Here is a 13,680-nt window from a genome sequence, read left to right as displayed (position 1 = left end):
TTGCAAGGTCACCTACAGCAGTTTGTAAATAGAGCCATATCCATTTTCCATAGAAAACAGAGCCAAATTTTTAAAAAGAAGAACAGATTTTCCGTCTCCTAAGAGAAACCATGGCTGTTTCTATTATAAAACGGGACTGGGGGGATTCTATCATCAATAATACTGGGAAAAGGAAAATTGAGAGGAAGATGTAAGGGCAACCAAGGACCTGGGACCCAGTGGGCATTGCACACCGAAGCCATCCAGAGGGGAAAGGCCCTCCCACCCACACAAGGGCACCATCACCAAGTCTGGAAGGAAGATACAGCCTCAACTAGATCTATTCTTGTCATAAAGTCAAATCAAGGCTGAGTGCTCCTGACATACAGCAGGGTCCTCAGGAAGCAGGTACTTTGAGAAGCGAGGTCAAGGGATGTGACTCATTGCTTAAGAGCATGGCACTGGTGCCTGCCAGCCTTGGCAGGCTCGCCCAACTGGGGGTGGCAGTGAACATAGGGATGGGAAGCCTGGGATGACCACAGGTTCTGCAGGGACCCCTGGGAAGCTATGTTGATTCTGTGACCGAAGTCAGGCTGAAATTCCCCACCCAGGCCCTCGATGCCCTCCCTGCCTGATCCCGTTGCCTCCTCTAGTCACCGTGGTCTCTGCTATGGTGCCTCACCCCACAAGCTGACCATACTTCAGCCTGGGTTCAGTAGCATCTGCTCAGGACAGGATCCCTTCTTACTTCCTCCAAATCCACGCCGCCCCGCCCCAGCCAGGTACCTCCCAGTCCCACCTGAATCCAGAGAAGACCACACCAGAGCCTCACTCAGCTTCCAGCACCCCTTGGGTACCAGGGTGGATCTTCCTCCTTAAGGCAGCACCCCCAGAGTGTGGGCACTCACAGCCGAGGCACGGCCAGCCAGACGTAGGCCAAGATCCGTGGGGGAAATTAGATAGATTCTCATAACCAAGCACTATTTCCTCAACTACAAAATGGGGATGGCATTATTTACCTTAGAGTGGTCTTATGTGGATTAAAGGTGATAATGCTTGAAAAGTACCTACTATGGTGCCTGGTGCCTAGGTAAATTGTTAATAAATGTTGGTCACTTTTATAATTGATGGCAGAGTTGAAAGGCAATCTCAAATTCATTCATCTATATATAGGAATATGCATATACATATGTATAACATATAAGTATGTACTTAAGTAACTGAAAGTATTAAACATGAAATACAGCGGGTAATATTAATACTCTATCCATGGCATAATGTTTTAATTAAACATTAAAAACCAGAGGTGCCAAAAGCATTTGATTAATGCTTAAAAGGAAAAAATAAAAATACATTAAAAATTCGTAAGCTCTTTGCAATTTGAGTGAGTTTTTTTTTTTTTTTAAATCTATAAAACAGTAGTCCTTATTTGTACTGTGACAGGGCAGGAACAAAGCTGAATAGGACTTCTTTCTGCAAAACCATCTCAGAGAGGGTAACAGGGTAAAAAGACAGGTGTATAATATGCAAACTGAATAAAATGTTCAATCATAACCTCCTCTTACCTTTGACCCAATGAGCGTGTACAGCCACTGAATGGTTTCATTGTGGTTTATTACTCCATTCATCCCATCCACATACAACATAATCTGGCCCAAAGCTACAGAAGAGAAGAGAAAAAGAAGCAAGGAGACGTTATGGTTTATATGTAAATATAACCTCCAGTGATCATAATGTCAAGTGAGATTTTCACACTTTAAGTACACTGTATGTTAAGAACCAAATCTGCAGAGAATCCCTGAGCTCTGAAATTAGCGCAATCTCATTGCAGAAAGTGTTGATCACTCCAGAAGAAATAAGGGTTATCCTGGTGTCTGGAAGATGCAATTAAGGCCCCAAATCCAGTGACTGTTGTTTCTCTGTGCCTTGATGTATAAATGCATGTTTCTACGTTTCTATATCTGTATGTAGTCTCAGACGAGGCAGAGATATCCATGAGATGGTGTCTGGGTCATGGCCTACCGCTGGGGCCAAGAGGGTGCATGAAGTTTCTAAAAACAACTTGTCTGGTGCCCCAGCCTATGGTCAGGCAGGTCCCTGACACTATGGAACCATTTTGAGCCAATACAATTTGAACCCTTAAGATAAGGAACAAATATGTATTTAAATATTATTTGTAATCCTTTTAAAGACTTTCAGGTTTTAAAATGTCAGAAATCATGAAAACAGAGGGTGGGGGTGGGAAGGGGGAACGGGGAGGTTAGTGTTTAATGGGGACAGAGTTTCAGCTTAGGAAGGTGAAAAATTCTGGAGATGGTGAGAGTTGAAAAACAATGTGAATGTACTTAGTGCCACTGAGAACATTTAAATATGGTTAAAATAGTATGCTTTATATTATGTGACTTTTACTGCAATAAAAAAATTTAAAAAAGAAATCATAAAAAAATTGTTGATACCAAGTCCTAAATTCTTAGTTAAGAAAAATATAGTCACCACAGATTGTTATTATTCACCAAAAAAACCCAAAACAAAACAAAACCAAAAAAAACAAGCCACATTATTACTTTAAAAAATATATATATTAACTCTATTTTTTCAGTTCCCTTGGTATCAAAATAATTTGGATTCTAGAATACGAACAAACAGAAGTTACATACTCTTAAGTAAATAGGCTTCCTTAAATCAGGTCTGACCTTACTGCAGCCATAATTAATTGGCATGGCATTGGCATTTTTAGGTAACACTTTTTTTTCTGGTAATATTAGGATGTCTTATTTTAGAAAACTGACAACAAGAGGTGTAAAATGAAAATAATTCATAATCTCATAGTTTAAAGAATTATTCTTAACATGTTGATATGTTTTCTTACATTCCTTCTTTTATGCTTTACACACACACATACACACAACTTTATACGTAGGTCGTGGGAACAGTCCAGATAAAATGGTGATGATTGAAAAGAGCAAAGCACAAAATAGTGAGTGTACACTAATTCCAAGCATACAAATACATGTGTTATGTTAGAAAACTCACTATTATACTATCCAACAAAAGATCAAATGACAAAACCACAGCACCATTCTGAGAAAAAGTATGCTCTTAAATATGTAAAAACTCAAAATTTTTTTTGGATTTATTTTATTTATTTATTTTTTAACATCTTTATTGGAGTATAACTGCTTTACAATGGTGTGTTAGTTTCTGCTGTGTAACAAAGTGAATCAGCTATACATAAACATATATCTCCATATCTCCTCTCTCTTGCGTCTCCCTCCCACCCTCCCTATCCCACCCCTCTAGGTGGACACAAAGCACAGAGCTGATCTCCCTGTGCTACGTGGCTGCTTCCCACTAGCTATCCATTTTACATTTGGTAGCGTATATATGTCCATGCCACTCTCTCACTTTGTCCCAGCTTACCCTTCCCCCTCCCCGTGTCCTCAAGTCCATTCTCTATGTCTGCATCTTTATTCCTGTCCTGCCCTTAGGTTCTTCAGAACCATTTTTTTTTTTTTAGATTCCATATATTTGTGTTAGCATACGGTGCTTGTTTTTCTCTTTCTGACTTACTTCACTCTGTATGACAGTCTCTAGGTCCATCCACCTCACTACAAATAGCTCAATTTCGTTTCTTTTTATGGCTGAGTAATATTCCATTGTATATATGTGCCACATCTTCTTTATCCATTCGTCTGTCGATGGATATTTAGGTTGGTTCCATGTCCTGGCTATTGTAAATAGTGCTGCAATGAACATTAGGGTACATGTATCTTTTTGAATTATGGTTTTCTCAGGGTATATGCCCAGCAGTAGGATTACTGACTCATAAGGTAGTTCTATTTTTAGTTTTTAAGGAACCTCCATACTGTTCTCCATAGTGGCTGTATCAATTTACATTCCCACCAACAGTGGAAGACGGTTCCCTTTTCTCCACACCCTCCCTAGCATTTATTGTTTGTAGATTTTTTGATGATGGCCATTCTGACTGGTGTGAGGTGATACCTCATCATAGATTTGATTTGCATTTCTCTAATGATTAGTGATGTTGAGCATCCTTACATGTGTTTGTTGGCCATCTGCATTATCTTCTTTGGAGAACTGTCTGTTTAGATCTTCTTCCCATTTTTGGATTTGGTTGCTTTTTTGATATTGAGCTGTATGAGCTGACTGTATATTTTGGAGATTAATCCTTTGTCCGTTGATTCATTTGCAAATATTTTCTCCCATTCTGAGGATTGTCTTTTGGTCTTGTTTATGGTTTCCTTTGCGGTGCAAAGCTTTTAAGTTTCATTAGGTCCCATTTGTTTATTTTTGGTTTCATTTCCATTTCTCTAGGAGGTGGGTCAAAAAGGAGCTTGCTGTGATATATGTCATAGAGTGTTCTGCCTATGTTTTCCTCTAAGAGTTTTATATTATCTGGCCTTACATTTAGGTCTTTAATCCATTCTGAATTTATTTTTGTGTATGGTATTAGAGAGTGTTCTCATTTCATTCTTTTACATGTAGCTGTCCAGTTTTCCCAGCACCACTTATTGAAGAGGCTGTCTTTTCTCCACTGTATATTCTTGTCTCCTTTATCAAAGATAAGGTGACCATATGTGCGTGGGTTTATCTCTGGGCTTTCTATCCTGTTCCATTGATCTATATTTCTATTTTTGTGCCAGTACCATACTGTCTTGATTACTGTAGCTCTGTAGTATAGTCTGAAGTCAGGGAGCCTGATACCTCCAGCTCTGTTTTTCTTTCTTAAGATTGCTTTCGCTATTCGGGGTCTTTTGTGTTTCCATACTATTTGTGAAATTTTTTGCTCTAGTTCTGTGAAAAATGCCATTGGTAGTTTGATAGGGATTGCATGGAATCTGTAGATTGCTTTGGGTAGTATAGTCATTTTCACAACGTTGATTCTTCCCATCCAAGAACATGGTATATGTCTCCATCTGTTGGTATCATCTTTAATTTCTTTCATCAGTGTCTTATAGTTTTCTGCATACAGGTCTTTTGTCTCCTTAGGTAGGTTTATTCCTAGGTATTTTATTCTTTTTGTTGCAATGGTAAATGGGAGTGTTTCCTTAATTTCTCTTTCAGATTTTTCATCATTAGTGTATAGAAATGCAAGAGATTTCTGTGCATTAATTTTATTTCCTGCTACTTTAGCAGATAATTTGATTAGCTCTAGTAGTTTTTTGGTAGCATCTTTGAGATTCTCTATGTATAATATCAAGTCATCTGCAAACAGTGACAGTTTTACTTCCTCTTTTCTGGTTTGGATTCCTTTTATTTCTTTTTCTTCTCTGATTACTGTGGCTATAACTTCCAAAACTATGTTGAATAACAGTGGTGAGAGTGGGCAGCCTTGTCTTGTTCCTGACCTTAGTGGAAATGGTTTCAGTTTTTCACCACTGAGAATGATGTTGGCTGTGGGTTTATCATATATTTTATTATGTTGGGGTAAGTTCCCTCTATGCCTACTTTCTGGAGAGTTTTTATCATAAATGGGTGTTGAATTTTGTCAAAAGTTTTTTCTGCATCTGTTGAGATGATCATATGGTTTTTCTCCTTCAATTTGTTAATATGGTTTATCACATTGATTGATTTGCGTATATTGAAGAATCGTTGCATTCCTGGAATAAACCCCACTTGATCATGGTGTATGATCCTTTTAATGTGCTGTTGGATTCTATTTGCTAGTAGTTTGTTGAGGATTTTTGCTTCTATGTTCATCAGTGATATTGGTCTATAGTTTTCTTTTTTTTGTGACATCTTTATCTGGTTTTGGTATCAGGGTGATGGTGGCCTCGTAGAATGAGTTTGGGAGTGTTCCTCCCTCTGCTATATTTTAGAAGTAAAAACTCAAAATTTTAAACACTTAATTGAACATATCCTTGACACAATAAACTGTACATTTTTGAAAATAACAGTTTCATATTCTATTTAGTGGTGAAACACTGTAGATACTCCTATTAAAATCAGAAAAAATTTTAAAATGATGCCCATTAATCTCATGATTATTTAGTACCATGCTACAGACTTTCAAGCAAATTTAACAAGACATGAAAAACAATTAAAGGTAGGATGTTTAGAAATGAATACATAATACTGTCATTATTGCAAGAAATATTATAGACCCAATAAAAAACTCATCTACAGAATTTATAATGAAGAGATCACAATTATAACCACTTTCTCATCTTAATGAGAAATAAGTATGTAACATACAAAGGAAATTAAAGTTTGATATAAAAATATAATACTAGATAAATGATATGACAGCATATATGATAAAGGCTTAAATGATTTATTGTATAAACAATTCATACAAGTTGATAAGAAAATACTAAATGCCAATAGAAAAAAACTAAAAGCATTTCATAAGAGAGATGACAAGCTGGTTTACAATAACAAAGTTGTTCATTCTTACTATAATAAAAATGCAAACTAAAACAATAATGAGGTAGAATTTTCACTTAAATCATGAAAGATATTTTTTAAAGAAATGATTAGGTTATCAATTGCTGGAGAGGTTAAACCAGTAACTTCATACATTCCTGGTGGTGGGGCAAGTTGGTACAAGTCCTATAATAAGGCTATTTAATGCTATAGTTGTTTTAAAAATAGTTACCATTTAGTGTCTACCATGTCCCAAGGTCCGAGGGTGGGACTTTTTACGTGTTATTAATACAACAGCCCTGCTGTGAGGCAGGTATTATAACTCCCGTCTGACAGAGGGAAAAACTGAAGCTCTGAAAAGTAAAGGAATGTGCCCCCAAATCCCATCACTACCAAGTGGCGGAGTCCACCTCCAGCCAGGGCAGGCGGGCTCCTCCATGTCTGTACTCAGAGCCTGGAAGTCCTCTCGAGGCTCTTCCCAAGCCAATGTGATTTCAGGAATCTATCCTAAGGAAATAACCCTAAGTTAAAGGGGGAAAAAAAAGAATGAAGCAAAGATACTCACTGGAGTGTCATCTATAACATCAAACTATCAACTGAAATCTAAATATGTATCAGACCTAGAACTCAGCATACACAGCAATTTATCAAAGCTATGTCCTAACCTGTGAACCGTTTCTGATAAAATAATTAAAAAGTGGAAACTTATAACGATTATGTAATTCAGTAAAACACTAAAATCTCAAGCACAGAAGGAAAGGGAAACCCATGATATATTAAGCACTATGATTGGTTATATGTTCTTTGGATGTATTTTTTTCTACTTTTCCCTGATTTTCATTATGAGCATCTATTAATTTTATAATTGGGAAGTAAAGAAATATACAAAAAGGAACCAAATAAGACTGTATAATGTAAAGTGTTAGGTGCTTCTCTTGGTTTTTAGAATTTTTTTACTAGCCCATCCCTCTTGGCATACCCCTCCCTCCTTCAGAAAGATACAGCACCCACTTCATGAAAGAGTTCTGAGAATTCAGCACATTCTACCCACTTTTCCCTTTCCCTTTTTCTTTCCTCCTCTCCCTTCCAAAACAAACTTGCAAATCTCCAGGGAAGAGGACTTTGTACCACAGTCCTTTTCCCATTCAAGTTCCACTGCTGAGGAAGCAAATCCAAGGCAGATTTAGCATCTTCTAAATCAGCAAAATGGCACAGGGAAGTCAATGTAGACTGTTCAGCCTCTGGAAGGTACATTCCTTGGGGAGACCTTCCCCCCAAGGCTGAAAAGCCAGGAATGAAAGTCTCCTCCCTAACTGCTCAGGGCCTCTGGTACTGCAGAAAGCCCAGCAAGCCAGGGCACCACTACAAAAAGGGAGTCAAAGTAAGAATTTCTATAAGTTTTCGCTCTATGATGTTTCCCTTCAAGGTTCTATTAACTGCCCACTTTGGAGGAAGAAAGTCACCAGAAAGTCCACGTCTAATGGAATTCAACTTTCTGATCATACTGATTTGTCATAACATTGTGACAATCAAGAGCTTTCAGGCTAGATCTTTTGCACCCTAGCCCTAAAGCTAAAGCACTCCATCCTGCAAAACACACTGCAGACACAAGATGGCACTAAATAGATTTAAGTGGGTTAATGTCTCACTAAGCTTCCACAGCAAAATACCACCAATGTAAATGAGGGCCTGTGAATAAAATTCGCCCAGGAAAAAAATAAAAAAAGAGAGAGAGTGGCATGGACATATATACACTACCAAACGTAAAATAGATAGCTAGTGGGAAGCAGCCGCATAGCACAGGGAGATCAGTCCGGTGCTTTGTGACCACCTAGAGTGGTGGGATAGGGAGGGTGGGAGGGAGGGAGACGCAAGAGGGAAGAGCTATGGGAACATATGTATATGTATAACTGATTCACTTTGTTATAAAGCAGAAACTAACACACCATTGTAAAGCAATTATACTCCAATAAAGATGTTAAAAAAAAAAAAAGTAGATGGGCTGGGTCACAGGAATCACAAAAATTAGTGATTTCCATTTCTAAGAAGGATGAGGAGGATGAGAATGTCAGAACACAGTGGTGGGTAACAATAGCACAGGTCTAAAAAGAGACCAAGGCCTTGGTTTTTATGCTGCTCATGGAATTTACTCGAGGCATTTTTATTAATTTTCTGTGCTTCAGTTGCCTCATCTCAAAAATAAGATAGTAAGACTGTACTACCTGCTTTTCAGGGGTGTTGTAGGGACTGAGTTAGAGCAATGCCTGACTCAGAGTAGGTGCTCAATGAACATTAGTCATATCAAGTACGTCACTGAAGTCACATCAGTTATCTACTGGACAGAAGCACGCAATGAAAGACTCTCCAAGACACACAGTGGGGGAGAGCCCTCTGCCCAACTCAGTCACAATGATTTTTTCTAAAAATTTTTTGTTTTACTTTTTATATTTAGATATATGCTCCATCTTGAGATATTTTTTGTATAAATTGTGAGGTTTAGATTGGTATTCTTTTTTTTTCACATAGATGTCCAATGGATCTAATACCATTGTTTGAAGAGACTATCCTATCTTTATTTGCTTTTGCAAATTTGCCAAAAATCAATTGGCTATGTTTGCATGGGTCTATTTCCGGATTCTCTATTCTGTTCCACTGATCTATCCGTCTATCCTTTGGCCAACACCACAGTATCTTGATTACTGTAGCTTCATAAGAAGTCTTAAAATCAGGTAGTATGACTCCTACAATTTCATTCTTCCTTTTAAAAATTGTTTTGGCTATTCTTGTCCTTTGGCCTTTTCACATAAATTTTAGAAGCAGTTTTTCTAAATCTGCAAAAAATCTTTCAGGAAGTATTATGGGAAATGCATTAAATCTACAGATAAATTTTGGGAGAATGACATCTTTACTACATTCAGTCTTATAACCCATGATCCTATTATGTCATCATTTAGATCTTCTCTATTTTCATGAGTGTTTTGTAGTTTTTAACTAAAGATTCTGTATATGGCTTTCTGCTAAATTTATAAGTATTTCATATTTTTTGGAGCTACTGGAAGTATTTTTAAAACTTCTCCATTCCCAACTATTTATTATTAGTATATAGAAATAAAAATATTTTTTTTGTTTTGACTTTGTATTCTGTAACTTTATTAAACTTACTAATTCTAGGGGTTTGGGGGGTTATGTTTTTGTAGATTCTCTGAGGTTTTCTACATAACCAGTGATGTTGTCTGTGACCTAGAACAATTTTATTTCTTCCTTCCCAACCTATATCCCCCACCCCCACCCCACCCTTTATTCCTCTTTGCCTTATTGCACTGGTTAAGTATTTCAATAGGGGTGGTAGGAATGGACAACTTTGCCTTTTTTCAGTATTAGGGGGAAAGCATGTAAGTCTTTCAGCATTGATTATGATGTTAGCTATAGGTTTTTGCACATTGCCCTTTATCAAGGTGAAGACGATCCCCCCCAATGTCTAGTTTGTTAAGAAGTTTTTTTAAATCATAAATGGATGCTGAATTTTGTCAAATGTTTTTTCTATATCAATTGATATTATCAAGTGGTTTTCCTTCAGACTGATAATGTGGTGAGTTATACAAAGTGAATTTCAAATACTGAACCAGTCTTGCATTCCCTCTTGGCCATGGTGAATTATTCTTTTTATAGATTGCTGAATTTGATTTGTTGATATTTTGCTGACGATTTTAGCATCTTTGTCCATGAGACATATTGGTCTATAGTATCCTGTCTCCGTCTTGTTTCATATCATGGTAATGCTGGTCCTATAAAATGAGTAGGGAAGCATTCCCTCCTCTGATGTTTTCTGGAAAAGATTACATAAAATTGGTTTTATTTTGTCTTTAAATGTCAGAATTACCAGGAAACCATCTGAGCCTGGAGATTCCTTTTTCAGAAGATTGTTAACTACAAATCAAATTTCTTTAATAGTCATAGTTAATAACATTTATAGTAATAAGGCTAGTCAGGTTATCTATTTCATCTTGGGTGAATTTTGGTAATCTGTGGTTTTTAAGGAACTGGCCCATTTCATCTAATTATCAATTTTATATACCTAGAGTTGTTCATAGTATTCTTTTATTACTCATTTAACGTCTGTGGAGTCTGTCATGATAGCCCATCATTACAGATGTTGGCAATTAGTGTCTTCTCTTTTTCTTTGTCATTGTTGCTTATTATCTTCCTTTTCAAAGAATGAGATTTTGTTTCATTGATATCAACTCCGTTATTTCTCTGTTTTCAATTTCATTAGTTTTTACCCTTATCTTTATCATTTCTTTCCTTCTACTTGATTGAGTTTGTTTTTCCTTTTTTATTCTAGTTTCTTAAGGCAGGTGTTTATATTATGGATTATTTTCTTAGAAACATGTAATACTATAAATTTCTCTCCATGCATTGCTTCACCTGCATCCCACAGATTTTTGTTTTTCATTTTAATTTAGTTCAAAATATTTTCTAACTTCCATTTGAGAATTCCTCTTCAACATATGGATTATTTAAAAGCATGTTGTTTAATTTCCAAGCATTTGGAGATATTCCTGTTACCCTTCTGTAATTGATTTATAGTTTAACTCCATTATGGCCAGAAAATATAACATATGATTTCAATTCTCTTAAATTTGTTATTTTTATGACCCAGGGTATTACCTATCTTGGTGAATGTTTTATATGTACTTGAAAAGAATATGTATTCTGCTATAGTTAGGTAGAGTACTCTAAAAATGTCAGTTAGAACTAGTTGTTGATGGTGCTGTTTAGTTCCACTATAGCTTTGCTGATTTTCAGTCTACCAGTTCTATTGATTACTAAAAAAGGAATGCTGAAGTCTTCAACTACAACAGAAGATTTTCCATTTCTTATTTCAATTCTCTCAGTCTTTGCTTCATGTATTTTGAAGCTCTATAGGTTTTCCATTTCTGGATGAATCAACTCTTTTATCATTATAATGTCCTTCTTTATCCCTTGCTATTTTCTTTACTTTGGTCTCTGCTTTCTCTAATGTTAATATGGCCTTCTTTTGATTAGTGTTTGTATGATATATATTTCTGTATCCTTTTGCTTTTAAACTAACTATAGCATTATAATTAAGGTGGGTTTCTTATAGGCAGCATTTAGTTGGATCTTGTTTTTTGTATCCATTCTGATAATCTCTGTCTTTTAATCACTGTGATCAGGCCAGTTACATTTAATATAATTATTGGTACATTTGAATTTAGGTCCATCATTTCCTTTCTGCTACTGAGCCCATCTAGTAAGATTTTTATTTTGACTGATGTATTTTTCATTTCTAAATTTTTCATTTGGCTCTTCTTTATATCTTCTGTTTCTTTTCTGAGACTTTCTATCTTTCCATTCACTTCAATAGTGTTCATCCTTACTTCTTTTTTTTATAATAGCTGCTTTAAAGCATTTGACAAATTCAGTCAATGTCACCCTGGCCCTGGGGTCTACTGATTTCTCTTTTCCTATGCAAGTTGAAATCTTCCTAGTTTATTGTATGTCAACTAATTTTGGCTTATATCCTGGACATTTTGAAAATTATAACTCTGGATTTTGTTTAAATATTAGAGAAAATGTTGACATTTTTGTTTAAGCAGGGAATTTAACCTGTTCCCTTTAAGCCACAAGTTCTGACCTGCCTTTTATGGGCTGTGGTTCCAATACCAGTTCAATTTTCAAAGTCCTTTGTTGTGCCATTTGGATTGGCCCTGCATGTCTACCACCCAGTGGCTAGTCTGGAACCTGGTCAGCGGTCTACCTTGTTGTTCAGTTCTCAAAGTCTTTGGTATACTGATTAGCATCAGATTCATGCGTGTAGTTTGTGGTGAGCTCAGGGGCTCATAAAAAACTTTGAAGGTCACTTTCCTGAGCTCCTCTTTTTCCATTATCTCCCTGATACTTGCTTTTAGGTTCCCTGGGGCTCCCTTTCTCGGTCTTTCAACCAGAGAGCTGGGCCATTATTTATCCTGCTCTGCCACTGACTTTTTGTGACTGTGTTCACATCTGGGGCCAGGCAGTGGGAAAACAGAGAGGGAAAAATACAAACGGAATTCACCCCAACCCCCTTGTGACTACAACTCCTCTCAATCAAAGCAAAAGTTTATGCCTCCTTCCCTCAGAGTTTTAGGTGCCTGCAGGTTCCTGCTGTTCTCACATTATTATCACAGCTGTTCTTACCATGGGATTACCTGGGGGCAGGGGTTCAAGATAACAGAGAAAAGACTAAGAAACACCGGGGTACTTTTGCACTCTTGAGTGTTTGGAGTCCCTTTTCCTCCTACTCAAGCCAGAAATAGAAGGCCTCTTCTGGAACTCTCTCTGAATACATTGATGGCCACTTTTGGGTTTGGGGCTGATTTGAGTCCAGACCAGGAAATACTAGAAGAAAAATGTTAAAAGCACCATCACAATGCTATCGTCCAATTCTAGTCTTCTTCTCCAATCTGTCCACTACCGTTTACTCTTCAAAGTCCTCAAATAGTTGCTTCACATATTTTTTTCCCAGGTTTATAGTCACATTCAATAGGAGAGATAGTTCCAGTGTGCTTACGCCCTCTCAGGCAGAACTCCTCCCTCTCTGCTTTTAGAATAAGAACTCTAGCAGCAACATGGAAGGTGGCCTGGAGTGAAGTCCTGTGTCTGGGTCTGCTCAGAACTTTGCCTCAACAGTCTAACCACATGGTTTTCAATCCTTTTTCTCTTTTTCATTTCTCCTCTTCTCCCTTCCTCCCTCCTTTTTATTTTCCTTCTTATTTTCCTTTCTTTTTTGAAGCTGGAAATCTTTTAGTCCAAGGATCTTCTAAAAGGAACAATAACATACGCCACAGATAACTCCCAGATGCTTTGCTGGAAGCAGGACTGGTGGGTTTTAAGTGCTTCCCCCTTAACACTTGACACTCCTCACCCTGCCTACTGCAGTGAGTCCCAATGGGGCCTGTTAAAAGCATCCAATCACCCAGGCTACACACTGGAGCTCACTGCACACTTGCATTTTCAAACACCACAAGTGGGTTGGGAAATCAATTTAGTGAGTCTAGACCGGCAATTTATTTTTTCAGGAAACAAAACAGAATAGAAAATAGAGTGCATTTCATTTTAGGTAAGGGCTGTTTCTATTTTTGTTCTATTTTATATAAATACGAAAACTTTTCCTATAGCTCTCAGCCACAGAAGTTTGGAATCTATCATTCCAAACTCCTTTCCTTCCCTTATCCTTTGCCTCCAGTGAGTCATCTAATTCCCTCCATTTTCCTCTGAAACAGGCCTCGAATTCACCTTTTCTTCCCTCCATCA

At 37.2% G+C, this 13,680-nt stretch overlaps 1 protein-coding gene across 7 annotated transcripts in view; it reads right to left on the bottom strand.

Moving 5' to 3' along the window:
- The window catches only part of FHOD3 (formin homology 2 domain containing 3), a 494,140-nt gene that overhangs the window by 211,039 nt on the left and 269,421 nt on the right, over positions 1-13,680 (bottom strand). For all 7 annotated transcript variants that reach the window (XM_082667774.1, XM_082667775.1, XM_082667777.1 and 4 more), the window contains one exon: positions 1,545-1,639. In XM_082667774.1, the coding sequence (XP_082523900.1) occupies positions 1,545-1,639 (95 nt within the window). The remainder of the gene's footprint in view (positions 1-1,544; positions 1,640-13,680) is intronic.

The sequence above is a fragment of the Grampus griseus genome (assembly GCF_964374135.1).
Source record: "Grampus griseus genome assembly, chromosome: 12".
Classification (NCBI taxonomy): domain Eukaryota; kingdom Metazoa; phylum Chordata; class Mammalia; order Artiodactyla; family Delphinidae; genus Grampus; species Grampus griseus.
Note: the sequence above shows the minus strand (reverse complement) of the source record. Positions and strands in the feature narration are given on the sequence as shown.